The sequence below is a fragment of the Panicum virgatum genome, chromosome 2K (assembly GCF_016808335.1).
Source record: "Panicum virgatum strain AP13 chromosome 2K, P.virgatum_v5, whole genome shotgun sequence".
NCBI classification, from domain to species: domain Eukaryota; kingdom Viridiplantae; phylum Streptophyta; class Magnoliopsida; order Poales; family Poaceae; genus Panicum; species Panicum virgatum.
The window spans coordinates 13,728,711-13,753,397 of NC_053137.1; the positions used below are offsets into that span (position 1 = coordinate 13,728,711).

The 24,687-nt window shown below is 44.7% G+C and overlaps 2 protein-coding genes and 1 pseudogene across 11 annotated transcripts; 2 read left to right on the plus strand and 1 right to left on the minus strand.

Moving 5' to 3' along the window:
- The first annotated feature begins 1,928 nt into the window (after positions 1–1,928).
- LOC120667821 (shugoshin-1-like) lies at positions 1,929–22,723 on the plus strand. Of its 10 annotated transcripts, none has more exons than XM_039947821.1 (22): positions 1,929–2,152; positions 2,257–2,417; positions 4,271–4,308; positions 4,421–4,529; positions 4,673–4,696; positions 7,639–7,707; positions 7,780–7,827; positions 7,918–8,008; positions 8,203–8,260; positions 8,353–8,463; positions 8,548–8,704; positions 8,795–8,860; positions 8,949–8,993; positions 9,102–9,201; positions 9,432–9,489; positions 9,783–9,924; positions 10,013–10,078; positions 10,167–10,211; positions 10,320–10,419; positions 10,701–10,761; positions 10,970–11,095; positions 22,144–22,723. In XM_039947821.1, exons 1-22 carry the CDS (start codon positions 2,134–2,136, stop codon positions 22,421–22,423), a joined length of 1,974 nt encoding a protein of 657 aa, XP_039803755.1. In that variant the 5' UTR covers positions 1,929–2,133; the 3' UTR covers positions 22,424–22,723. The 10 variants fall into 10 exon arrangements, with proteins under 10 accessions (XP_039803755.1, XP_039803751.1, XP_039803769.1 ...); XM_039947817.1 differs by lacking the exon at positions 22,144–22,723 and adding an exon at positions 11,171–11,775 and having other exon boundaries at positions 1,933–2,152; XM_039947835.1 differs by lacking the exon at positions 22,144–22,723 and adding an exon at positions 11,171–11,775 and having other exon boundaries at positions 1,934–2,152; positions 10,704–10,761.
- On the plus strand, positions 13,321–19,275 carry LOC120667878. Its single transcript, XM_039947872.1, has 4 exons — positions 13,321–13,579; positions 13,897–14,040; positions 18,116–18,449; positions 18,784–19,275. Exons 1-3 carry the CDS (start codon positions 13,457–13,459, stop codon positions 18,413–18,415), a joined length of 567 nt encoding a protein of 188 aa, XP_039803806.1. The 5' UTR covers positions 13,321–13,456; the 3' UTR covers positions 18,416–18,449; positions 18,784–19,275.
- Positions 22,724–23,166: 443 nt separating the features above from the next.
- Positions 23,167–24,196, minus strand: LOC120695128 (annotated as a pseudogene).
- Between the last annotated feature and the right edge of the window lie 491 nt (positions 24,197–24,687).

Consider the following 24,687-nt stretch of genomic DNA (forward strand, 5'->3'; position numbering starts at 1 on the left):
ACTCGCCCTCGAGTTACATGCTGAAATCATGCGCAGATGGCCAAACCAAATGCATTGTCTCATCTCAGGTTCCCTGGTTTCGTCTCGGAAAGTTCTTCTGGTCAAGAGAATTCGATTCTTTCGCCGTAGTGCGCAGCTGATAATTCTGCGTGCTGCCGATGATTTCCATTTAGCATGACTAGATTACGTGAACGTGCTTTATGCTTGTTTATGTTTAGTACTACTCAGCGATCCGATGTGATAGCACTGTGTCCTACAAGAAAGTTTGCATTTCTAACATTATTTTAGCACTAATTTGAGAATGGATTTGTGATTTATTTTTCATAGTGCAAAAACTTTCTGTATTTTTTTTGTTACCGTTTTGACAAAAAGTTGTGGTTAAAGTTGTATATTAAAGATATTATTAATGTTCAAGTGGACTGTATTTATGAATTGAGGGGATATTAATGTTCCAGCATCTGCCATTCATTTATAGCATTGCTCAACGGTGTTGTTTCACTTGTAACCAGTGGCAGATGCAGAGCTTTGGTATAGTTTCTCTTCTTCCTCCAGCTTCACACATTCTCCCTCGTTTTTTGTTCTCTCTCTCCCTCTACCTGTCTCTTATCATGCGTTCCCTCCAATGGAGACACATAGAAGAATATAAAAAATTATTTAAAATGAAACGGAAAATAAAACAATTACAAGTATATTTGACTGAAATGATTTTAGCCGGGTCCTTACTCCTTATACTTACTAAAATAAACAAAAATAGGTAAAGTAAAACTTAAGGAGAACAACTAAAAAATGAAGAAATGGAAAAAAGGAAAAAAAAACAATCAAAGCCAAGAAATTAGAAAGAAAGACACGGAGAAGGGTTCAAATATGCTAGGCTAAATAGATGGGGCACCTTGCTGTATTAGCGTACCTCCCGGTGCCGCCACACACCTCTTCTTACTTATTGTGTATCTTCTCCTTAAGTTCCATTTTATGGTTGTTAGGTATACCACCACCGGTCTATGACGTGCAATTCGTCTTGTGTTAGGTATACTACCACAATTCGTCTTGTGTTAGGTATACTACCACGTGTAAATATTGAATATTTGTTTAATAACTGGTCTAAGCAGGGATGGCACAAAGCACAGCATATTGTTATTGACAGGAGCTGCAGCTATATGCCGATCAATTTGGCTCACAAGAAATGATAATGTGTTTAATAATTGTAGACCAAAAATATTTTTGGCTTTTCAGGGGAATGCATTGGCTCCGGGCGTGGGGTCGGTTGCAGCATATTGATGATCAAAGGGAGCGGCTAGTCGAAGCATACCAGCTTTTAGAGTCTTCAGCTTTGCAGTTCTTTGCTTCCCATAGATGGCCCTTTATTTTGCGTATTGGTCTTTAATTTTAAACACAATGTGGTTTAAACCCTAAGTGTGATTGTATGGAGCAGTTTGAAAGCCGGAAGTTTTTCCATTGTCTAAAAAAAATTTATGGTTTGTTAGGAGCTTAGTTTCTTCCCTCCACGGTTTACGTTATCTCATATATGTATGTAACAATGTAGAAAATACAAAGATACCTATAAATAAATGCTTGTACTATCTCCGTCCCAAATTCCAATTTATTTTGATTTTTATAGATACATATTTTACTATGCATGTATACAATGTATAGATACATAGCAAAATTTATTTATTAAAAAATTAAAACGAATTTGTAATTTTAGGATTACAAAATAAAAATAAACTAAATTCATACTATGTTCTTTTATTTCCTGTTATTGGAGAGGGCGCATTCAAATCCTATCCGTTTCATTGTTTTTGAATTCCGTTCCGCAAGGCTCATCGATCCCGCGGCGGCCTGACAGCCCGGGCCCACCATCTTGTCCCGCATCCCAATCTGCCCCTTCCCCTCCCGAATTTGCACCCCGCGCGCTGAAATCGAATTCATTCCCCTCCCCCGACCGCGCCGCTGCGCCGCCGCCGCCGCCGCCTCCACCCCTCCGCACACCGCGACGCCACCCGACACACCACGCGCGGAGCCGCCGGCTCCACCCCCGCTCGGCGGCTATCCGGGCCCCGCGCCGGCGGCGCGCCCCCGCCCGCGGCGCCCATCCCACCCCTGGAGGCGCGGTAGCCGCCGCTTCTGCCTCTCTCCATGGCCGCCGCCGCCTCCAGTAAGTCCTCTCCCACCCGCGGGGTTCCCCCCACCTCCGTTGCATCTTCTCCCGCCCGTCCTTGGCGCGCTATCTCAGCCATCGAGGTTCCGCCCATTGACCAGGAGGTGCGGCGGTCGGTGGCTCGAACCCTAGCGGCGATGGCGGCGGCCCCAGGCTCCAGTCGCCGCCGGGCAAGGGGAACAAGCCCGCCGCGCTCATCGACATCACGAATACCGGGAAGCCCAACGCCTCCAGACCCATCAGCGGCGCCGACATCATCAAGGTAATTTTTCGTCGCTCTAGCTAGAACACGCCAACGACAGCATCTAGGCTAACCGTGCCATTTCAGTTCGATCGAGGTTCTCTCTTCCCGGGGCTCAATAGTTGCTTGCTTGTTTTTTTAATCGAGGCCAACCCCGTTTCCATTACTTAAAACGGAAATTTCAGAAGTTTAAGAGAGTGAAGAGGGAAAGGGGGAACTAGAAGAGCAGTACAACTAGCTACTCAGGCGATTACTCTGAGTCGGACTAGGGAACCTGAGCAGAGCCTTGGATTGAGATTACATAGAACGGGTAGCACTAAACAGCCATCTAACTACCAAAGTACCAGCCCACAAGTCGGCAGCATAACTAGAGAAAGAGTAGCAGCAGCAGCGTCGGTCCCAACAAAAGCTGAGCGCCATCCTCAAGCGCCATCATGGCCATCAGTCTCCTGGACATCTGCATCTTGCACAACAGCGGGTGGAAGAGCCAGGCTTGGTGTAGTTCGCGTGGTACTCATCTGATAGGCCAGCGACAGGAGCATGCGCAGCCCCTCCTTGATCTGGTCCTGCATCTCCTCCTTGTGAAGCCCTGTCCAAAAGTCCAATAGCGAGCAAGCATGACAAACTATTTCAGCTGGGTGTTTAATCCACCGAGACTCAAAACAAGCTTTGTTTCTAGCCTTCCAAATGGCCCAGCAGATAGCAGCCAAGGCAAAAGCATGCATCTGGGGGCTAGCAAGCGGCCAGTCAGCCAAACATGTCACCATCTCCAAAATTGGTTGAGGGAGGAAGGAATGTTATTAGCTCCAACACTGACAGCTACAATACTCCATACAGCCCGAGCAACAGGACATTCAAAGAATAGATGGGTAATGGTTTCTTGGTTATTACAAAAGTGACAGGAAAGGTCTCCCTGCCAATTTCTTTTAACCTTGTTATCCTTTGTCAGAATGGCCCCATTCTCAATTAGCCACAAAAAGATCTTGATCTTATAAGGGAGTTTAGCTTTCCAAATTCTGGAAAAGGAATCACCGTTATCACCACTTGTCAGTCGATTGTAAACACTCTTGGTGGTGAACACCCCATTAGCAGACCATTTTCAATAAATCAGATCCGGGCTGTTAGAGAGAGGATAGAGCAGGCCTTTCTGTTTCAACCCCTCCCATGGCCCCGCAAAACGACCGGTAACCACCTCCTGAAGGGGATTTCGCCTTGTAAAGCAATGAAATTTTCCACAGTTATGTATTTCCTCTCACAGAGCTCAAACAGCACTGGATATGAGGTGCTCAAAGCTCCCTCTTCCAGCCAGCAATCGAGCCAGAAGCGTACTATTTTGCCATCACAGGCTTTGATCTTCCTCCCCGCTAGGTAGATATGTCTGACCTTCATAAGATCCTTCCAGACTGGAGAATCATCCACCCTAGAAATCACAGTGCTGACCAAGCTATTTTTAATGTACTTGGCTTTAATTATATCCTGCCAAATTCTGTCCTCATTTTCCATCTTCCACCACCATTTATACAGCAAACTGAAGTTCATTTTCCTGATATCCTTTATACCTAAACCACCTCTCTTTTTTGCTTTTGCACAGTATGGGCCACCTCACTAAATGGTATTTCCTCTTCACACCTCCTCCTTGCCAAAAGAAAGTTCTTATTTGTTTATTATCAAGAGAATCTACCACGGTTTTGGGTAAAAGGTACATGGACATGTCATAGATAAAAGAGTTGGACAAGGACGAGTTTATAAGTGTTGTCCTGCCAGCAATAGATATAGCCCCGCCTTTCCAGACATCTAATTTCTTTTTATTTTTTCTCCACAAGAGGATTCCAATCTGCAATATGAAAACGTGAAGTTGCTTGCTTGTTTTGCAGGAAAACGTGAGATTGAGTCATCTGCTTATGGAGAAGATGTATGTGGCCTGCCTCTTTGTCAGCTCTCCTTGTTTGTGTGTGTGTGTGGGGGGGGGGGGGAGGCTGCGGTTTCTATCTCAATTAATATTGCTTTGCTTGGCTTCTTTGCAGTAAGATCATTGAGCTAAGCAAAATTGAGATGCACAAGCTCCACCTCGCGCTGCAAGCATCACGGCAGCAGAACCTGCAGCTCGCGCAGGCTAATTCTCAGATGCTCGCGGTAAGATGACTTGGTTTTTTGGACAAATTTTGAATCCTAGAGTGACTTTTTTTTTGGGGGGGGGGTGGGATGGAGGGAGTAGTACTTATTTTGGGTGCACAGTATAGCACTGCCTAATCTATCTGTTTTGCGCTTCATTGCAGGAACTAAATACAGGAAAAGATAGAGTAAGTTGACTAGCTCCTTTTTGATGGAGAGAATAATGGCTTGTATTCCTCCAAACCCTAAAAGGGTGGGATATATAGATCCTATACATGGGCCTCTAGATGGGCCTCTATACATGGGCTCACATATACACCAACACCCCCCGCAGTCTGAACTACCGGCGCAGCGGTGTTCAAGACTGGACAACAAGAAAGCCAACAGCCGCCGCAGTCAGAACAACCGGCGCAGCGGTGTTCAAGACTGGACAAGAAGAGAGTACAAAGGGCAAATACCCTCCCGCAGCCACAACTAGCCACCTGCTTCGTTGAGGCTGGAGCGAAACTCCGAGAAGGTCGAGGAGGGTAGTCCCTTGGTGAAGATGTCAGCAAACTGGGAGGTAGTCGGAACATGGAGTACCCGAACATCGCTGATGGCGACTCTGTCACACACGAAGTGCAGATCGATCTCCACATGCTTCGTCCGCTGGTGCTGGACGGGGTTGGTGGAGAGATACACGGTGCTGACGTTGTCGCAGTAGACGAGCGTGCTCTTGGCGAGCGGGCTGTGGAGCTCCGCCAAGAGCTGTCGGAGTCAGGACGCCTCCGCCACGCCATTTGCGACAGCCCGGTACTCCGCCTCAGCACTGGAGCGGGAGACGACCGGCTGCCGCTTGGACGACCAAGAGATCAGGTTGCCGCCCAGGAAGACGGCGTAGCCGGAAGTGGAGCGACGAGTGTCCGGGCAGCCAGCCCAGTCAGCGTCGGTGTAGACAACCAGCTCAGCATAGGACGAGCGGTGAAGCACCAGGCCGAGGTCCACAGTGCCACGGACGTAGCGGAGGAGACGCTTCAACGCAGTAAGGTGTGACTCCCGGGGATCATGCATGTGGAGACAGACTTGCTGAACCGCGCAGGTGAGATCCGGCCTGGTGAAGGTGAGGTACTGCAAAGCGCCAGCCAGACTCCGGTAGGCAGTAGGATCAGCCACTGGAACACCCAGATTAGCAGACAGCTTCGCCTGAGTGTCGACAGGAGTGGAGCAAGGCTTGCAATCAGTCATCTCAGCCTGCTCCAGAATATCAAGTGCGTACTGCCGCTGGTGAAGGAGAAGACCAGACGGGCGAGGCTCAACAGTGACGCCCAAGAAGTGGTGGAGTTGACCAAGATCCTTCATAGCAAACTCCTGCTGCAGGGAGGAGATGACACTCAGAAGTAACCGCTGACTGGAGGCTGTGAGCACAATGTCATCGACATAGAGCAGCAGATAGGCAGTCTCATCCCCACGGCGGTAGATGAAGAGAGACGTGTCAGACTTGGCCTTGGTGAACCCCAAAGTCAGCAAGAACGTGGCGAACCGAGAGTACCAAGCCCGAGAAGCATGCTTCAGACCATATAGAGACTTGTTGAGCCGGCAGACCATATCCGGACGACTCAAGTCCACAAATCCCGCTGGCTGAGAGCAGTAGACAGTCTCTGACAGAGTGCTGTGAAGAAACACATTCTTCACGTCCAGCTGGTACACAGGCCAAGAGCGCAAGCGAGAGGACTGTGCGCACCGTAGCGGGCTTCACGACTGGACTGAAGGTCTCATCATAGGTCACATCAGGTTGCTGAGTGAATCCCCGGAGAACCCAGCGAGTCTTGTAGCGCTCCAGTGTGCCATCAGCCCGATGCTTATGTGTCCAGATCCACTTGCCAGTCACCACATTGCAATCAGACGGACGCGGCACGCGGTCCCACGTCTGGTTGGCAAGAAGAACCGCGTACTCCTCTTCCTTCGCGCGACGCCAGTGAGGATCCGCCAAGGCGTCGCGGACAGAGGAGGGTACCGGAGAGACCCGCGGCTCTCCTTTGGTGGCGGAGAGAGTCGCGGCCTGAGACGCCATCCACCGAGTCACCATGGGATGTAATGCCGAGGATACCGATGGATGACTGGCGGGTGGTACACCTCCGACTCGGCTCGAGAGGGAGCCGGAGGAGGCGGCGACGGCTCCGGTGTAGGCGTCCCAGGAGCCTCCGGAGCAGGAGGCGGCGCCGGTGTTGGTGTCGGCGCCGAACGACGCCGGTACACCTGCACCGGTTGAGCGTACCGCTGCGGCGCCGGTGTCGGCGCCGAACAACGCCGGTACACCTGCACTGGCTGAGCGTACCGCGTAGGTGCAGGGGAAGGCACCGGGTCCGCACGTGGTGCAGCGGGAGACACCGGGTCCGCGCGCGGCACGACCGGAGGTCCGGGGGCCGCGCGTGGCGCGACCGTGGGTACCGGGGTCGCGCTCGGCGCAGCAGGGATCACCGGAAGCGGTGCAGGTGCGCCGGGAAAACCTACAGGGAAAGGACAAACAGGTAGCGGTGGCTGAACCACCGAGTCAGTCGGAAACAGAGACTCCAGCTCGGGGTCAGGAGAAGGAGTGGAGGAGGTGGAGTAGGGGAAATCCGACTCGTCAAAGACGATGTGTCGGGATATCAGGACGTGGCGAAAGGTGAGGTCAAAGCATCGGTATCCCTTGTGGTCAGGGGAGTAACCGAAGAACACACAACGAGTCGAGCGGGGCGCCAGCTTGTGAGAAGCGGTGACGGAGGTGTTAGGGTAACATGCACACCCGAAGACCCGAAGGTGGTCGTAGCGAGGAGGGGTACCGAAGAGAGCGAGGGTGTCGGCTGTGGCGCGCTTGCGCTCCCAGGCGAGGGCAGCCACGCGGACCCGCTCCTGGGCCGCCGAAGCCTCCGACTTGGCGGCGAGGAGGGCCGCGGCGAGAGCGTCGTCGGCTTGCTGCCCACGGAGGGCGGCGGCGGCGAGCGGCGCATCCGCGGACGCCGCCCCTCCTCTCCCCTTCCTCCATCCTATACATGGGCCTCTAGACATGGGCTCACATATACACCAACACTTTTATTTTTTTCCCCATTGATTATGAGTGCTCAGTATGGTATTTATTTATTTGGGAATTATTTGAGGATATGACGTGCAGCTCAAGGAATTGCAGCATGAGCTTTCTTGTACAGCAGCACTGCTTAAGGTTAAGGATTCTGAGATCGAGGTAAGAGCATGGCTTGACTCAGCTTGTTTATATTATAGATGCCATGGTTTTAGACTCATGTACTATTTGCAGCGATACAATAAGACTGCTAACCAACGGCGGGAGGAAGTAACTTCACAGGTAGGTAGCAAATTCATAAGCAATTCACCTTGTTAATATACAATTACTATAATTCTGATATTGTTTGTTTGTCTTCTATAATGAATTTAGGATATCTTGAAAGCTATACCTTCCAAAGTTTCAGCAGCTGTGGCTCATAGAATAGATGGCTCCATAATCAGTGCTGTCATTGAAACTCAATGTAGTGCTCTCTCTCTTATTTCTCTTGTTTTGTTTTGTGGATGCTGTACTGTACTCAGCAATCATTTCATCTATCATACTTCAAGGTCCCAAGTTGCCTTATTCAACACAAACCATTATATGTTCTACATCTTTTCTTTTGCCTTGAGTCAGCTAGTGTTATGTTTCTAATTTTCGCTTTATTCAATTTCTTAGCTGCAGAACCATCAAATACTGGCTGCCAAGAGCCACCACAATATTCAACGAAAAATAGGTATATTTCCCATTTAGTAATGTTCAAGCTGCAACTGCAACTGAATTCTATATAGCATGATTTATTAATTTAGCATTTCTGTGGTTGGGCAGAAATAAACGGAAGTCAGAAACAAGTGAACGCGTAAAGGACACTAACATAGTGCAGGATGACTACAAACCTAATTTGCAGCCTATTATGTCATTGTATCATGAAGATCCGAGGTAGTTCTTTCTTATGGAATGTGTCCTTAAGAGCAATATTATCTGATTGAAACTCATTAATCTGTTGGCTAATTATACGATCAGGAAGCCTCAACGGAGGAGGTCTTCTAGACTTAACCAAGGGTCTTGTGAAATCAACAAAGTATCTGACAAGGCATTGCTTGAGAACACTGAAGTTTCTTCAGCTCCTTCCACTTTAAGTGTTCAGAAACGGCATGGACCAACCATTGGAAAAGATATGGCAAGTTCATATACTTTGCTTGTCTATAAAGAGGTTAATTAAAATTGTGTGGTTCTGATCTGGTGCAGTATTTTTTGATATATTTTGCAGGGGAAGCCACGGCAAAATGAGTGCGATGCAGTAGTGAATGGAGTAGTAATGGCTTCAGAATTCAAAGTATACTGATGTTGCAGTTTGATTCAGCATGTAGTTATCAATGTTACTATGATATATTTTTGACCCCTGGCATCTGATTGTATATCAGGAAATTGAGATAGATGAGCAACCGTCGCAGGAAGCCAATTTGAAGGTAGGCAGTCCATTTATTCAGTTACTGCTGAGCCCACTTGCAGATTTATCGATTCACCCATATGAAATTTTAATAAGCTTTATAAGGCTTTCCGGCAATGTTATTCAGGAGATACAAGAAGCATGTTCCAGTGCGGCTGCAGTTGAGTCTCATCAAGTTGGTGATGAGGCCCGCAATGCCAAGCAGAGCCATTTGGCAGACAGTCAAGGTAATAGCCCTCATCTTTCCATTTTTCCAGCAGTTACTAGGTAGTACCACCTATTCAAAATTATCTAGTTAGTTTCAGATGAAAAAATTGCAATATTCTAGAAAGTTTGAAACTTTGAATGGAATCTAATCTTCAAACCCAAGGATAGTGTCCCAACTACATGGCAATTGTTGCATCTTTTTTCTGAACGTAATTTTTGAAGGAAAAAGTAATTCACAATTCCTTTACAGCAGTTGGGCAGTCTAATATCATTGAGCCCCACAAGCCACCAGAAGACACCATAAAAAGGTAAAAGTCATCCATTTTATTATTTTTTAAGATGCAATTGCAGCTAGGGTTGTAAAAAACTGGTTGACTGGGTGGTTGTCTATAACTGGCTTGTATGGCTCACCCCTTAATCTCTTTTTCATTGGGCTGGAATGGAACATGATTTATTTTGGCCCATTCAGATGAGGCCTAGAGGATTTAAAGGACCCTAATTGTATCTCAGCTGTACTTAACTCTTTCTTATGGAAATGTGTCCTTATCTGCAATATTATCTGATTGAAACTCTTTAATCTGTTGGCTAATTATATGATCAGGAAACCTCAACGGAGGTCTTCTAGACTTAACCAAGGATCTTGTGAAATCACCGAAGTATCTGACAAGACATTGCTTGAGAACACTGAAGTTTCTTCAGCTCCTTCCACTTTAAGTGTTCAGAAACAGCATGGACCAGATAAGGTAAGTTCGTATATATTGCTTGTCTATAGAGGTTGATTAAAATTGGGTGGTTCTGATCTGGTGCGGTATTTTTGGATATATTTTGCAGGGGAAGTCACTGCAAAATGAGTGCAATGCAGTAGTGAATGAAGTAGTAATGGTTTCAGAATTTGAGGTATACTGATGTTGCAGTTTGATTCAGCATGTAGTTATCGATGCTAATATGATATATTTTTGACCTCTGGTATCTGATTGTATATCAGGAAATTGAAATAGATGAGCAACCGTCGCAGGAAGCAAATTTGAAGGTAGGCGGTCCATTTATTCAGTTAATGCTGAGCCCACTTGCAGATTTATCGATTCACCCATATGAAATTTTAATAAGCTTTATAAGGCTTTCCGGCAATGTTATTCAGCAGATACAAGAAGCATGTTCCAGTGGTGCTGCAGTTGAGTCTCATCAAATTGGTGATGAGGCCCACAATGCCAAGCAGAGCCATTTGGCAGAAAGTCAAGGTAATAGCATTCATCTTTCCATTTTTCCAGCAGTTACTAGGTAGTACCACCTATTCCAAATTATCTTGTTAGTTTCAGATGAAAAAATTGCAATATTTACTAGGTAGTACCACCTATTCCAAATTATCTTGTTAGTTTCAGACGAAAAAATTGCAATATTCTAGAAAGTTTGAATGGAATCTAATCTTCAAACCCAAGGATAGTGTCCCAACTACATGGCAATTGTTGCATCTTTTTCTGAACGTAATTTTGAAGGAAAACTATTCACAATTCCTTTGCAGCAGTTGTGCAGTCTAATACCATTGAGCCCCACAAGCCACCAGAAGACACCATCATCAAAAGGTAAAAGTCATCCTTTTTATTATTTTTTAAGATGCAATTGCAGCTAGGGTTGTAAAAAACTTGTTTACTGGGTTGTGTATAACTGGCTTGTATGGGTTCGCACCCCTTGAGCCCTTTTTTGGTGGGTTGGAATTTAACATGATTTATTTTGGTTTGTATCTCACCTGTACTTCACCTAATTCACCCAAGCAATATGCTATTGAATCAGAAAGTGTATGTGCAGGGACTCAAATAAACAGAAGTTGGCATTATATGAAAGGGAATCAGATATAGAAGACATAAATGCCAAAAGTGACACGAGTACAAGTGGGACATTGCACCATGAAAAGAAGACGTTAGTTCTGCCTGCATTCCACCCATGCAATTGTCTTGAACTGGAATATAAATGTTTGCCTAAATGTTTTTGCAGGAAATGTCAAAGGAGAAAATCTTCAAGATTGAATCCCGCACCCTCTGAGGAAATGAAGAGCACTTTTGAGACTCTAAAGGAAGATGCTGTTGCTCCTTTGGCCCCTTCCAGTTCGAATGCCTCCATGGAGCAGATGGCAGCTCTAAAGCAGAATGACGCTTGTTCCTCTATGAAATCTACTGAAGGGCATGTGCCAGGGAGGAGGTCTTTGAGGCGGGCTGCTGAAAAGGTTGTCTCCTACAAGGAGATACCCTTGAACGTTAAGATGCGTCGACCTTAAGAAACAAGAACCCTCCCTTCAACTACAAGAAGAACTTTAACCTTAACTACAAGAACAGTTCATTTCACTGTATTTTGTGTAGGTATGTTGTACGTTGCTGTCTTAGCCAGCCTTAGCAGGTATCTCCCCATTTTTGTATGCCCCAAAAATAGGATTTGTATGACAGATTGCACATGTTACAGCTTTGTCAATATTTGTTGACACCATTGTTCTTCGGATCGTGTAGTACTGCAGCTGACTCTAGTGAGAGATGTAACACTATCTTTTGAGCTGTTCTTGCCGTCATATGATTTATGAATAATGGCTGTCGTGCATGCTGAGCTCATGAGCTGACTTAATTGGTAAGCTTTTGCTATGCTGTACCCCTTACAAACTTTATTTGGTCTGCATCACGTTGACATATGGCAGCTTAACTACGAGATCCTCCTGCTCTCAAATTATTTGGCCTTGCTGGGAAATGATAATATCTGTTTCCTGTGGATTTACTTCATAAGTTTAGAGCTCTAATCATAGCGCAACATGTTCTTTGTGAAATTTTGGTTGACCTGTGCTAATTTGTCAATGTCATGTTCATTGAATTTATGCCCCACCAGGAGCTAATGAATCCTCTTACAGTTTGCAATAACCAATAGCCATCCCAACAAACTGATATAAACACTTCGGCATAGATTCTTGAAGAAGGATTGCATTGCATCTGCTTCCCTCCCTTTGTTATACTACAATAAGGTTTCTTGTCGATATTTTCAAGATAGCCACGTAAGCAAGAAGACTATGAAACAATATTTAAAACACCACTCCAATGCATAATTCCAATGAAATTCCTAATTAATTTTTTGATTTGAATTGCCCTAATTAATTTGCATGAAATTTCTATGAAATTCCATAGGGAATGGCCTAAGATTGGCCTACTCCCTCGGTCCTGTAATGTAAGTTATTCTGGAGTTTTCAGATTATGGTTGTGTACAAAAGACTTTCCTACTCTAATTATGAGTAAAATGCACATAAGGTCCACCAACTTGTAAGGTGTGTCATTTAAGTTTGCGAACTCCAAAAATGCATTTTTAGGTCATCAACTTATATTTTGTGTCACTTAGGTCCATAAACTTTGAGAACAAAGGTTCATAAACTCTAAAAGTACATTTTCCGGTCCGAAAACTTTTAATTTGTGTCACTTGGGTCCATAAACTCCAAAAGTGCATTTTTATTAGGTACATGAATTTTATCCATGAGAAGTCGTGTGGTTACAGACGCGCCGATAAAAATCGTCCCAATATCACTGTCCATGAATATCTTTCAAACCCTCACCGAGAACCACTATTTGGGTTGACCAAAGTCTAACATTATCACGAGATTTTTCGCCACATCATTTGGCACCACCATATCCGGACACCTGCACCAGCAAGGATATAATATCTCCTATTACAGTACACATGTTGTTAAGACCCTCTGTGACCTCCACCTTTCCTAAGCCATCATCCCTTCCTCATCACCAATATTACAAGGTAACATCTAAGCTCCAAAACTCAACAATGGCACTCCATAGGCCCTTCTTTGAATCCTAATACATGTCAATAATCTCCAAAATAAGTCTTCATCCTTCCTCTCCCTCCCTATGCACTTGATTCGAAATTGGGGATCAAATTTCATCCTTCCGACGAAACTCCAGCAACGTGCAGGCATCGTGTATATTCATATTGGTGCGATATCGGTGTATGAAAGCTAGATGGTGGGCTATGAATCTAGGTGACACAAATTACAAATTTATGGACCTAAAAATCGACTTTCGGAGTTTGTGAACCTAAGTAAAACAAATTACAAGTTTGTTGATCTAGAAATGCAATTTCAAAGTTGATGGACCTAAGTGACCGAGGGAGGGCAGTGAATGGAGTCCCCTGCCGTGGTCTTCAATAGCAGTGGCCAACAACGCCCGTGTCGCTTCGCATTCGCAAGAACTCAGGTGAGGGGAGAGGTGAGGAGAGCCCGATCGTCGGGGTGGAGCAAGAGCAATGCCGCCGAAGCGGGGTCGAGCGAGGAAGAGAGATGAGCGGATATACGCGGCCATCGACCACTTCGTCGCCATGGGGTACACGGAGCGCCAAGTCCGCGCCGCCGTCACTGCGCTCCTCAAGGTGAGTCTTCTTACTGTGTGATTCAACTCGCCGGGGGGGGGGGGGGGGTGGCGGAGGTTGAAGTTGAAGTTCGTGATTCACCTACCATGCATTCTGGATGATGGTTTCAATGCAACTTGGTAGATTTCGTCTGTAATTTCGTTGCGATAAGGTACTGAAATTCGGGGAAAACCCCATGGTGGGGAAAAAAACTTGGTAGATTTCGTGTGCGGACGAGCCTACTAGATAGCTAGCACTAATGGAGACATCGTTACCTACAAATGAACGATTTTTCTCTTCGATTTTGACTTGGGATGCGGGTGACGGTTGATTTCTAGGTGTACCTGGGCACTTATGCGTGGTTCTTCCTGGAGGACTCCTCCTTCCTCGTCGTCCAGGAAAAGCTCCTGGAGATGGAGGACGAGGAGAAGAAGTTACTGTCACTGGAGCAGGTGGCCCAGGATGAGCTGGAGCAGCCTCAGGTGATTGAGCTCATTTCCTCCCTCATCATATTCTGTGACAGAACCGCCAAATTAAACGGCTTAATTAAGCGTAATGGCCATCATTTGAACGCATCAGACGCATTAGCTTAATTAAGTGTAACCTAACAGCCTGTTTCCAACCCACAGGCCGATTGAAACACACCAGAAGTCTCGCGTGATGGCGAGCACAGACGGTACCAGCATAATATAATTTCACAAAAATAGATAATAACATAAATATTTACACAACAGCTTTAAATTTAAAATTTTCATAAAAATAAATGACAGCAGCGGAAGAGAATATGACCTGAGGAAGATTTTCATTAGAACCCAACTGAAATAACTTGATATAAAACGATAACTACGGAGACGTGAGGACATCACATCAAGCCCACCGATGTTAATTCTGGTTAGCTTCTATACCTGAAACATGGTAAACAACAAACCCTGAGTATACTAATACTCAGCAAGACTTACCCGACTATTGGGTATACTTAGCCCACATACCTAGACATGCAAGACATTTGGCTGGTGGTTTATTTTGCAGAAAAAGCATCATAAAGGTGGATCCTTATTTTCAATATTTTAGCTCCATGTTCTATATAGATTAACTATAATCTAATATTTGCCTAAACCAACTAGAGCACATATGGTAGAGCAAATATACTATAATTCAATGTAACCATCATCATAAATGTATAATCCATATTCTATATTGTATCACTACGATGCGGTGCTGTGATCAAGGTGCTCATATCCGAGATGCGACGTACGGCGGATCGATCCGATTTAACCTTGCAAGGTGGACCTAACCAACACGGCACGTATTTGCCCTGTCGGACAATACAAACCAACCATTCCCCTCCCCGCCTCGAACTACAGAATCGCCCCACCTACATATAGTCAGCCGGGCTCAACGAGAGACCACCAAAAGTAAACATATGCATCCCAATTCTCCGCGACTACCCGACTCGCCCTAAGGGGTGGTGATGAAGTTCTGTACTTTCGAAATAAGGCAGTACTCGGCTTACCGGTTTCGACTACCTCCTAATCCCGGCATGCGGTTAGTACAATTCAAACTCGATCACAGGGCCAGGCAACGAACGGTCCTTAACCGACACAGGCGGGCTAGCCTTTCCCCGCCCGGTCTCCATTTTCTTTTCTTTCTCCAACCTATTCCATTATTCCATATACTCAAAATAACGATACATCTTATATCTCGCGAGTGACCAGAAATCACTCGACTTCTACCGAGATCTTATTAAGCATGGCAAGTATAACGACATATACATACTAGTATTCCGACCAATGGAACCTAGGAAGCATGCAACTAGGGTTTCATCCAATGCCTAGAAACTTAATGCATAAGCAAGTAAATACATATATAGCATTTCATAAGTTAAAATAATAGGTTATGCTCCGGGGCTTGCCTGGGAATAACACTAGATCAGTGTTAGTTAGAGAACAACTGCTCAGCGAGCATCTTCCTTCCGTCGTGCACATCGGGATCCATCCGTCCATCTTCTAGACGTATCCACCATTCACCATCTTCTGGCTCGGCTTCAATGTCACATCCCTCACGTGGTTCATCTATCATACCTAAATGAAATGCAGCAATGCATATGTATGAATGCACAGTTCTGAGTTGCTCAATAATATAGATGCTATTATTTTTCCTTCACGATAAAGTTGTAGTCTAAAAAGTAACAAACAATCATATCACATGGGCAATCGTTTATAGAGTAGTTAACTACATTTCTAACTACCCATGGCATCATGATCAACGGCACAAAAGAAGTTCACTAACTGCACAAACAAGCAGTAGCTGATTCCTATAACATGCAGGTCATGACTTGCTAATAATTAAATAACTCAGTACATAAACAACAACAATTTCAGCAAAAATTATTATAAAAAGAAAGTACAAAGAGCAATCTACTCTGTAAAAATCATGTCATTTCATGCATCCATTTAATCTGAACAATTCATTCATCCAGACAACTCCTAGAACAAGATTGAATTATACAGGTCAGACCAGAGCAAGACAGAAGCTGAAAATTTAACAGGAGGTTGACACAGGGATAAATTAGCTACTGTGATGTTTTTATGATTTTATCTACACAGAATTAATTCTGAGAAAATAAACAAAACAGACATCAATCTAACAAGATTCATTTTAACTTCTGTTCTAGTCATGAACTGGTGCTCAAACTTCATGGACAAGCTAAGCTATTCAAAAAGAACACTCAGAAATATTTTCATGATTTAAAAACAACAAAAATTATTTCTCATAATTAAAGTCTACTAAACAAGGATTAAATAAAAGAAATAGCTACACAAATCTATAATTAACGAAATTTGGACAGTGGTGTTCATTTAGTATTGGAAATACACAGAAAAAGTTTCATACATATATCTAAATCAGAACATCCAGAAATAAAAGAATATATTATTCTACTAGATCTAGCCAAGATTAGGGTTTCATCTAGTTAAAAGTATTAACTGGTGCTCAAATTTTTACACAAAGCTAAGCATGTCATGAAGTAGCTACCCACCAAAAATAACCCATATATAGTGAGTAGAACTCCTAGAATAATTATAACCTATGTAATCTAATCTTTTTCCTAGATTAAAATACAGACAGAAAATAAATATGTGCATGTAATGAAATTTGTAGATCTTGTTGCAAGGATTCCAGAACATTTGGATTTGTATTTTTCTGATTTTTCTACGAATTTATAGGAATTTTCAAAATTTGCTGTTTTGGAAAACAAAAGAAAAAGGAAAGGAAATCTTGCATCTAGACCCCTGGACTTCTATTTCCTTCTCACCGTGGGTCCTTGGCGGAACTGAGAGCAGGGGAGGGCCTGACGACGCCGTTTCCGGCGAGGTCCAGCCCCGGCGGCGAGGGGGAAGGTGGGGGAAAGTGTGAGGGGGCTTGTGCGCACCTGTGGGTGGTGGTTTGGGGGCTCGGGGTGGTCTGTAGTGGTGGCGCCACGACGAGCGGCGGGCCGGCGGCGAACTGAGCTGCGGCGGTGGCGCTCCGGCGAGGTGGGGAGGTGATGGCCGGGCCCGGGAGCTTCATTGGGACGAGAGCAAACGGATTTGGGGGTTGGTGGGGGTCGGTGCGAGCTCGGTCGACGGCTCGGCATGGAGGTGCGGGCGGCGGCCATGGCAGGCGTGGCTTTGTGGCGAGACGGTGCGACGCACGCGGCAACAGCGAGCGGAGGCCGAAGGTGTGCGCGTGGCGAACGAGAAGGCGAGCTCGAGAGGGTTCGGGAACGGGCGACGCGGCAGCAGGAGGGGAAGGCGCTCGGCGCGAGCGGCGCCGTGGTCGATTCGTCTACGGTGACCACGCTCGGAAAGGAGAGAGCTACACGTCTGGCTTTATATTCTTGACTCAATTTGAATTTTCAAATCTTGTTTAAGACTCCTAATTGAGTGCTAATTGAGGGGTGTTACATATTCCATCCGTGCCTGCTCTGTTTCGCTTAGTTGTTATTCTTCCTTTTTTTTGCATTTCGTGACTCACACCAATTTGAAACTGTACATTTCGTTGCCGTCTCCGAGAGAAAATTGCAGATCTGACTAAGATTAGGAACAGGGAGAATTTTGCAGAGGAAGGATGTTTCCCCCATTTCCTTGGGAATTGTTTCATTCATGGGCTTGAGCCAGCCCTTTGCGAACCCAGATTGAACATGGCCAACATGGATTCATTACTAGTGGTCATAAATATTTCCTACTGTACTTGATACGGTCTTGTAATCATACTGGTCACTATATAATGAAGTACCCGGCACCCCTTGAGGGTTAAGCCGTTCCATTGAATCTTACTGGTTCATCAGGTTCCCCCTTTCCATCGTTGGGTCAACATGTATTCATTACTAGTGGAAGGCCCTTATCCATTCTCAGATTTACCTCACTGCTCAGTGTGACACTATTTAATTTGTCACACTGAAATATAAACAGATCGTCACAAAGTGTCTTGATGTATAATTTTGGTCTTAGTTGTCATCCAATGGACGAAGCATATTCATGCTGTGAAATTCTTAAATCATCTTGATGTATTTTACAGCAACAAGAACCTGCAGTGGATGAGCTATCACCAGAAAATAGCATGCCAGTCTTAGAAGTGCACAGTGCGGTGCCAGCTGGGACTCACTCATCAGATGATGATGCCGAAGATCCCATGGTCATAGAACCACCTGCCCTTGAAGCTGTAGTGCCATTTGCTGAAGCTACAAGGACTGGTGAAACAAGGCGTCCTTGTTATGGATGGCTTAGTGAGTCAGAAGATGAGGAACAACAAACCAGTCAGCAACAAGAGGTGCATGTTCTGAGTCCAGGAGGTGGCTCAATTTGCAAGAGGAAGTAGCTTGAGTAGATGTGATGTGCAACCCTATCAACTGGTAATGTCTCCAAGCTTTGATGTCCCTTACTATTTTGTCTGCAATTTTCAACTTTGTGTTTTTCAAATATTGGCATTTAGGTTGTATGTAGTAACACATATTTTCAAAGAAAATGGGAGTAAAGTGTGGTTTGAGGGATGCAACTAAGTGAAGGTTAAAAAAAAACTAGAACCTGGTGGATTCTGATGTACAGGCCAGTTCTCACATCATGTACCCTATTCACAATTGTTAGATTCTTCAGATTGAATCTGACAAGTGTTCTGACAATTTTACTGAACCTTTGGTTTTGCTTTTGTGCCTTTTGTATTCGCTGATTGTGGAACCCCTTTTGTAGGCTTAAATTGAGGGCAGTGTGGTGTTTTGCTTGAAATTGAGGACTGTTGAACCAGGAGTAACCTCGGAAAAGATTAGTTATGATGAAATTAGGTACAAAATCTTCAATTTACAGCCTTGTGTAATGCATGTATTGGAGAGTCTGTGGTGCAGAGCAGAACAGTGAAGGTCTCTTATAGTTGGGTTGCCAGCCAAGGACTCACCCATGGAGATACCTTATCTATTGCAGATGGACTGATGGCTTTATATGGTGTTCCTAATGTAGACAATCCATAATTCCGTATGTTGTTGGTTAAGGTTAATCCTCGCATTGGGATTGGCATGTATCTTTTGTTAATCTAAATCATTGTCAAGAATGCAAGGGGACCATGTGATGCTAACTTGAACGAGTGTTTAACTTTGGATACTGCTGTTTTGTTCAACTTGGTGTTGGTATGTGGAATGTTAAAGAGTTTCTTAAAATTTATAAAGTGGTTACAAGATATTGTGTTGATTTGAGTGCTGATATTCTGAACCTGCTAGCTGAAGGGAAGTTTTTCCTTTTCAGTGGCACAAGGTAAAAACAAAAACATTAGTTCCCATTTTCTCTTAAGCAAAAGGGTTTCCATTGCCAAGAGTCGAACCCGGGTCTCTCGGGTGAGAGCTGAGTATCCTAACCAGCTAGACTACAATGGATGCTGCTTTTCATATGTCCGAGAATATTTTGCTCCTGGGGAAGCTGCAAAGCGAAGTCCCTTTGAACCATTTATGTATTGCACTAAACCATTTCTGGACTGTAATATGCACTAGTGCAAACAGGAAACTCAGATAAACTATTTCTCTTGTTGTTGGGTGGTATGGTAACCAATTTGCTGTTGCTCTATGCAGAAGACCTAAGTGTAAGCTAGTGCTAAAAATGTTCATGTTCAATTGTTGCATCTTTTTTTCTGAACATAATTTTGAAGGAAAACTGTTCACAATTCCTTTGCAGCAGTTGTGCAGTCTAATATCATTGAGCCCCACAAGCTACCAGAAGACACCATCATCAAAAGGTAAAAGTCATCCTTTTTATTATTTTTTAAGATGCAATTGCAGCTAGGGATGTAAAAAACTGGTTTACTGGGTTGTCTATAACTGGCTTGTATGGGTTCTCACCCCTTAAGCCCTTTTTCGGTGGGCTGGAATTTAACATGATTTATTTTGGTCCATTCAGATGAGGCCTAGAAGATTTATAGGACCCTAACTGTATCTCAGCTGTACTTCACCTAATTCACCCAAGCAATATGCTATTGAATCAGAAAGTGTATGTGCAGGGACTCAAATAAACAGAAGTTGGCATTATATGAAAGGGAATCAGATATAGAAGACTTAAATGCCAAAAGTGGCACGAGTACCTGTGGGGCATTGCACCATGAAAAGAAGAGGTTAGTTCTGCCCAGTGGCGGAGGGCCCAGTATGGCGAGGTGTGGCTCTCGCCATACCTCGGCCCGGCCCATAGTGGGAATATACATCGACCCATGAAGAAAGTCCGGTTTACCTCCCTGACCCTAGCAGCCGCAACTTCTGTCAGTTCGTCCTAGTCGTCCCCGCTGCGCACCGAGGCGCCGCGCGCCCGACACCCTCGCCCAGATCCCGGCTCTCTGTAGCGGCGCCCTCGCCCTCCGCCCCTCCGGCCCCGACGCGCCTGGGCACCTTGCTGCCTCCCCGGCTCCCTGCTGCAGGCTGCAGTGGCGTGCCGGTGCCCACGCCCTCCGGCCTTCATCCCCGGCTCGGCGCCTCGGCGGCTCCCCGTGTCCGCGCCATGCCTGGGTGCCTCGCCGCCTCCCCGGCTCCCTGCAGCAGCGCGGGCGCAGCTGGCAGCCCCCTATCCGGCTCCCCGCAGCGCCGCTGCGGCCTCTGGTACTCCCTCCCCTCATCCCTCTTTCCCTTACCCTCTCCCTCCATCCCTTGGTCACTCTCAAATCTCAATTACAGAATTACTCACTCACTGCAGCAGAAACTAGGGAAGGGAAGGCAGCCGCCGGCTCAAGCTCCATGGAGCAACAACCAAGCTCTAGCAGAAAAGGGAAAAGAAAGGCACAAGGAAGAGGTGAGAGAAGTAGTGTTTTTTGGGTGTTGTATAGGATTGGGAACTTAAACTAATTTACTTTAATGTGAATTTGACTATTTATTTCAGATCTAAAAAGCTATTTTAGTCCATTCAGATCCAGTAGCACAAACCCAAGCACTCATCTGTTGTAGAAGAAGGATCAAAATATTGGTGAGGCCATGTCTTTGGTTATTGACGTGAAAACACGTTTGAACAATTTGAGATGCGAAGGTTATGAGCCACTACTTGAAGAAGTCAAAACATTTTGCCAAGAAATTGATATCCCAATACCAAATATGGAAGATAGTGTACCAAGATTTGGTAGATCAAGGAAAGGAGGGAGAAACAACATCACTCAAGATGATTACTCTCGTGTTGATATCTTCTTTGCTACCATAGATGCTATCACAACAGAGTTTGATCATCGATTCAGTGAGGTATCATCGGAATTACTTACTTGCTTTGCTTGCCTTGATCCTAGAGATTCATTCTCTAACTTTGATGTGAATAAACTTGCTCGCCTCACGGATATATATTTGGATGATTTTTCTTTTGATGACCGGAAAAGAATAAGAGACCAGTTAGAAACCTTCATTATTCATGTTAGAAGAGTTGATGCATTCAGAGCTTGTTATGACCTTGCAAGCCTAGCAATGAAAATGGTTGAACTTAAGAGGCATGAAATATTTCCCTTGATTTATCGCCTAATTGAGCTGGCATTGCTGCTACCAGTAGCAACTCCATCAGTTGAAAGAGCATTTTCAGCCATGAAGATTATTAAAACTGAGTTGCGGAATAAGATGTCCGATGGTTGACTTAATGACTTGATGGTGGTGTATATTGAGCGGGAGATATTTAAAGGAATTGATCTTGAATCTATCAAGAAGGCTTTTCAGAAGAAAAAAGATAGAAATATGCAATTGCCAAAGTCTCCTAGACGCAACTAACAATAAATATACCGGTATAACTCTATACTCTAATTGTGTATCTTGTATTATATTTAATATTTTAACTCTAATATTTCGTTACTAATTTATGTTTTCTCTTTGTTTGATAGCTTCTTTGGTCCAATTGTTGATTTGATGCGTACTTTACGTGTTTTTCTTCATTTGAGGTACTTCTAAATCATATTTTTGTTGTGAACCTTTATTTCCGTATAATATTTGAACATAATCTAGTAATCCACCGCCACACATAAAATTTTCGGTGTCCTCCGCCACTGGTTCTGCCTGCATTCCACTCATGCAATTGTGTTGAACTGGAATATAAATGTTTGCCTAAATGTTTTTGCAGGAAATGTCAAAGGAGAAAATCTTCAAGATTGAATCCAGCACCCTCTGAGGAAATGAAGAGCACTTTTGAGACTCTAAAGGAAGATGCTGTTGCTCCTTTGGTCCCTTCCAGTTCGAATGCCTCCATGGAGCAGAGGGCAGCTCTAAAGCAGAATGACGCTTGTTCCTCTATGAAATCTACTGAAGGGCATGTGCCAGGGAGGAGGTCTTTGAGGCGGGCTGCTGAGAAGGTTGTCTCTTACAAGGAGATACCCTTGAACGTTAAGATGGGTCGACCTTAAGTAACAAGGAGAACCCTCCCTTTAACTATAAAAAGAACTTTAACCTGAACTACAAGAACCGTTCATTTCACTGTACTTTGTGTAGGTATGTTGTACGTTGCTGTCTTAGCCAGCCTTGGCAGGTACCTCCCCATTTTGTATGCCCCAAAAGTAGGATTTGTATGACAGATTGCACATGTTGCAGCTTTGTCAATATTTGTTGACACCATTGTTCTTCTGATCGTGTAGTGCTGCAGCTGACTCTAGTGAGAGATGTAACATTGTATTTTGAGCTGTTGCCGTTATATGATTTATGAATAATGGCTGTCGTGCATGCTGAGCTGACTTAATTGGTAAGCTTTTGCTATGCTGTACCCCTTACAAACTTTATTTGTTCTGCATCACGTTGACATATGGCAACTTAACTACGAGATCCTCCTGCTCTCAAATTATTTGGCCTTGCTGGGAAATGATAATATCCGTTTCCTGTCGATTTACTTCATAAGTTTAGAGCTCTGATCATAGTGCAACATGTTCTTTGTGAAATTTTACTTGACCGGTGCTAATTTGTCAGTGTCATGTTCATTGAATTTATGCCCCAATACAGTTTGCAATAACCAATAGCCATCCCAACAAACTGATATAAACACTTCGGCACAGATTCTTGAAGAAGGATTGCATTGCATCTTCACACATGCTTCCCTCCCTTTGTTATACTACAAGAAGGTTTGTTTATCTCTTAAAGTTCAAATCTATCTGTACAACTAAACATCTCCTTTTTGTCGCATGATGGCACATGATGGCTGTGGAGCGACAGTCCCTGATTTCACCCATTTAGCATTCTCAATGGCGCTCTTGGCGGCTCCATCGCCTCCCTTGAGAATCAGCCTGACGTTTTCCAATGCTATGCCGTGGCAAGGCACAGTTGTGCTGCAACTCAGCTTGATGGCTTCTGTTGAAGCACTTGCGCCCCTCATGTTCTTAAACAGCACATTGCTCACCTCTACAGCTGATTTCAAAGGAAAAAAAAGAAGAAGAAAAGCAGTTCCATAAGCCACACGCATGCTTATGGAACTGTTTTTCTTTTTTTGTACAATGATTGTACTTGACCATTTCTTTTTAACCACTGAGATTCAGTACCTGTGTTTTGCATGGCGTGTCCGAGTTGCAGTAGTTCTGGTCGATGATGATCGGGTTCCATACCTTGAGAGCAGCGGCGCCCCCCTTGCATTGCCATGTCTTGATGCGAGCTCCGTTCGTCGTCCCATGTAGCCTTGCTCTGACGATTGTGACATTGGTGAGATGAGCTTCAGAGCCATGATCTCCCAGGTTGCCGATGCTGATCCCGTCACCTCGTCCGCACACGATGTTTTCGGCATGGAGGTTCTGGTTCCGTCCTCGATGGACATGGAGTCCGTGACTTGATCGTACAGTCTCTGACCTGCAAATGCTTGCTGCGGGTGATGTGGATGCCATCGGTGTTGGGGCTATGGTGCCTGGTGCTGCCTGCTGAGATTGATAGGCGGGCTAACTTGACATGTGGATTTGCTGGCTGTTCACTAGTTTCAAATTTTCCCAATTTGAAATTTTTGTAGGAGTAGGAAAAAAAAGATAGATATCTGTAGCTCATTAGTTAGTCAAGTTAAAAAGGAACCTTTTCCAAACAAAAAGGAGCCTTTTCCAAACAAAAAGGAAACTCACAAGTGTTGAGTTAGTTTTAAATGAATTTTGCCACCAAATCTTGCCATTTCCATGGACGGTCCCACCAACTGTGTCGAACCAGTTTCTCCCCATTTCTTTTTTTTTTTGGGTGGTGGGGGTGGGGGTGGGGGGGAGGGGGCGTTGTTTGTGGGGGGTCTAGGGGGTTGGATCTGCCCCTGCGTCGAACATACTACGAAAGCTGCACCAAAGGATGGCAGGGCAACGTGGCCACATCACTCGCCAGAATATGCGAGTCCTGATCATTTTGCAAAGAGACTTCTCAAATTTTAGTGAAATCAACCCGCAGTTCGGCCTCCTTTCTCAGGACTTTTTGCGAAAAAGACCTCTTACTCTAGCAAAATAAACCTGCAGTCTGGCCCCTCTCTCATGTATTTATGCGAAAAAACCAACAACTTTTTATCAAAATGAACCCAAAGTCCAACCTTTCTAGTTCAAGAAAATTTGCAAATAAAACTTTTAGTTTTCAAAAATCAACCCACCATACTGGTCATCTCTCAGCAATTTTTTCACAAAAGCCTCAGATTTTCATTAAATCCAATCACAATCCCTTCCGTTTATTACTT

Coding starts and splice junctions, on each gene's coding strand:
- LOC120667821 (XM_039947821.1), top strand. Junction 4,309..4,420: donor CATCTGCTTATGGAGAAGAT/GTATGTGGCCTG, acceptor GCTTCTTTGCAG/TAAGATCATTGAGCTAAGCA. Junction 8,464..8,547: donor TTGTATCATGAAGATCCGAG/GTAGTTCTTTCT, acceptor TTATACGATCAG/GAAGCCTCAACGGAGGAGGT.
- LOC120667878 (XM_039947872.1), top strand. CDS start 13,457: ATGCCGCCGAAGCGGGGTCGAGCGAGGAAGAGAGATGAGCGGATATAC. Junction 13,580..13,896: donor CCGTCACTGCGCTCCTCAAG/GTGAGTCTTCTT, acceptor GTTGATTTCTAG/GTGTACCTGGGCACTTATGC. Junction 14,041..18,115: donor ATGAGCTGGAGCAGCCTCAG/GTGATTGAGCTC, acceptor TGTATTTTACAG/CAACAAGAACCTGCAGTGGA.